This window comes from Ictidomys tridecemlineatus, chromosome 3 (assembly GCF_052094955.1).
Source record: "Ictidomys tridecemlineatus isolate mIctTri1 chromosome 3, mIctTri1.hap1, whole genome shotgun sequence".
NCBI lineage: Eukaryota > Metazoa > Chordata > Mammalia > Rodentia > Sciuridae > Ictidomys > Ictidomys tridecemlineatus.
In genome coordinates this window covers 103339104-103341701 of record NC_135479.1, presented here as the reverse complement: position 1 = coordinate 103341701, position 2598 = coordinate 103339104, and the positions used below count along the sequence as shown (strand labels likewise).

The following is a 2598-nucleotide window of genomic DNA, read 5'->3' as shown; positions in this document are numbered from 1 at the left end:
ACATATGAAAAATGAACCAAGGAGACTTGAAGATCTCAATTCCAACTCAGAAGCAGCTGAAAAATCTTTCAGGGTATGACTGAATTCCTTGTAAGAGATTTTCTGGGAAAAATGCTCCAACTCATTGTGATAAGAGTTATATTTTCTCTTCTAATATATAGGTCTGAGAAATAAAATGAAAGCATAAAATATGATAATTCTTGATTGATAATTAAGAGGCTCTACCATGTGTCTCCACACAATGGATTAAGAATGCAGAAATATTTGAAGGTATTTCCTGGGGAAAATGGAAAAAAATTTAAAACCTAGAATTTCCCCAGTAACCAAGGATCAAAGTTTGCCATAGGAAGCCAATGTTATGGTAGGTTTTTAACCTCTCTTTGAAATCTTTAATGTCCTATGTGAATGCTCCTAAGCCAAAGTTGAGTGGTGATAAATAAGGAACCAATAATTAACACTATTATAGTGCTTCATACATGTCAAGGATTTTCTAAATGATTTTCACATTTTTCACTTGCTTATTTCAATAGCTTTGAGAAAAGTATTGTGTTTATCCACTTTTATTCATGATGTTAACTGATTGACAATGCTCATTCAGCTAGTAAGTGGTGAAACTCGGATAAACACAGACTGCTGGGTCTGAGATGCACACTACTAAATCCCTCAGTGTTCTGCACTTTCATAAACAAACCATTAGAATGGGACTCTTCAGACATTTTTCCTGGAAGAGTCTTACTTCCATTTCTCCAGGACTTACATAAACAGTCTTTGGTGAACAATGTCCATCTAGGAACCACTGTTTTGGGTCTTCCAGATACAAAGGTAAACAAGCAGACATCTTCACCCTTAAGATATATGCAGGAAAAACAGGAAAGTAAACAAATGCTACCCATTAAATAATATAATTATTGACATGAATAAAAGCACAGTAAGTATTAAAGGCTTACAGATAAAGATATGATATAGATACCCCATGAGGAGATGGGAGATTTAAAAATTCATTTCATGAAGGAATAAGTGATGCTGATATATGTATTGACTGCAGTGTGGTGGGCAGAACCCAGGGCATCATGCACGCTAGGCAAGCACTCGACCCAGAGCCATGCATGCCCCAGAACTTACTTGAAGTTAAATGAGGCATCAGAGTTAGTTCTATTTACATAGAATTGTTTGGGTAAATGATGGCTCTAGAGAAAGAAAAGTGCAAATTGATGATTGGAAGCCTGCCAAAGAAAATGCTGTATATGTCACATGAAGTCCTGCATTTCCTTTCAGAAACATTTGCTTCAATATCCCCATGAAGATGGACCAACGTTTCAGTTATATAGCCATAAGAAATGCCTTTTATCCCCAGGCTGGCATTGGGATCTCAGCAAATGCAATTCTGATTTGCCTCCACAGTGCTGCTGTCCATGTGGGCCACAAGCCTAGGATCACCGACCTCCCCATCGTCCACTTGGCTCTAACACACATTCTCATGCTCCTCACCATGGGCCTTTTGGTGTCTACAGACATTTGGGAAACACAGGACATTCCAGGTGACTTCAAATGCAAAGTGCTAGTCTTTCTGAACAAGGTCATGAGGGGACTGTCCATCTGTACCACCTGTGTCCTGAGTGTGCTTCAGGCCATCACCATCAGCCCCACTGTCTCTTGGTTGGCCAACAGCAAACTGAAAAACACAAATCCAATTTTGAAGCTATTTTTCTTCTTATGGGTCTTCACCATGTCCACCTGTAGCAACCTGTTCCTGTACACTGTGTCCACACCCAATAAGACCCAGCCTGGTCTTCTGTTCGTCACTGAACACTGTTCCTTTCTACCCATGAAGTACATTCACAGGGAATTCTTTCTCACCTTAATGGCATGTAGAGATGTCTTCTTCGTGGGCCTTATGGTTTTTTCCAGTGGGTACATGGTCATTCTCTTGTACAGACACAAAAAGCAGTCCCAGAATCTTCACAATTCCAGGTTCTCTCCAAAATCCTCCCCAGAACAAAGGGCCACTCAAAGCATTCTGCTGCTGATCTGCTGCTTTGCTGTCCTGTACTGTGCAGACTCCATCATTTCATTGACCATAGGTTTGACATGGACCAGTGATGCCATCTTGGTATGTGTCCAGATGCTTGTGGCTAATGGCTATGGCACAGTTAGTCCTTTGGTGCTAATCAGTGCTGACACTCAAATAACAAAAATCACCCAACTTACATGCGGGAAGAAAGGCCACCTTTTGATGAAACTTTTCTGAAGAATTTTTTCTAATTTTCTCTGAGAAAAATATTGATTAATGTAGAATTCCACACTTTCTATCATACAAAAATAATATATTGGGATAGGAAAAACTCTGAATAATTTTACCCTAATATGCATCTGTATATTTATGAATTTCTACAATTTATTTTATCTAATTTTTGTGTCTAAATTTCATTCTGGAAATATTTTTTCTTCCTGCGCTATATTACTTAAAAATTTAATATGTGATGGTCTATTAGAAGTACATTCTTTCTTTGTTTAAAAATATCTATGTTACACTTATTCTTAAGAATTTTTTTGAGCTAGGCAGGGAAGCATATACCTATAAGGCCTGGGAGACTGAGG

The 2598-nt window shown here is 38.4% G+C and overlaps 1 protein-coding gene across 1 annotated transcript; it reads left to right on the top strand.

Annotated features, from left to right (window-relative positions):
• The first annotated feature begins 1297 nt into the window (after positions 1 to 1297).
• LOC144375699 (putative vomeronasal receptor-like protein 4) lies at positions 1298 to 2248 on the top strand. The gene has a single exon (XM_078041145.1). The coding sequence runs from the start codon at positions 1298 to 1300 to the stop codon at positions 2246 to 2248; it is 951 nt and encodes a 316-aa protein (XP_077897271.1).
• Positions 2249 to 2598: the final 350 nt, after the last annotated feature.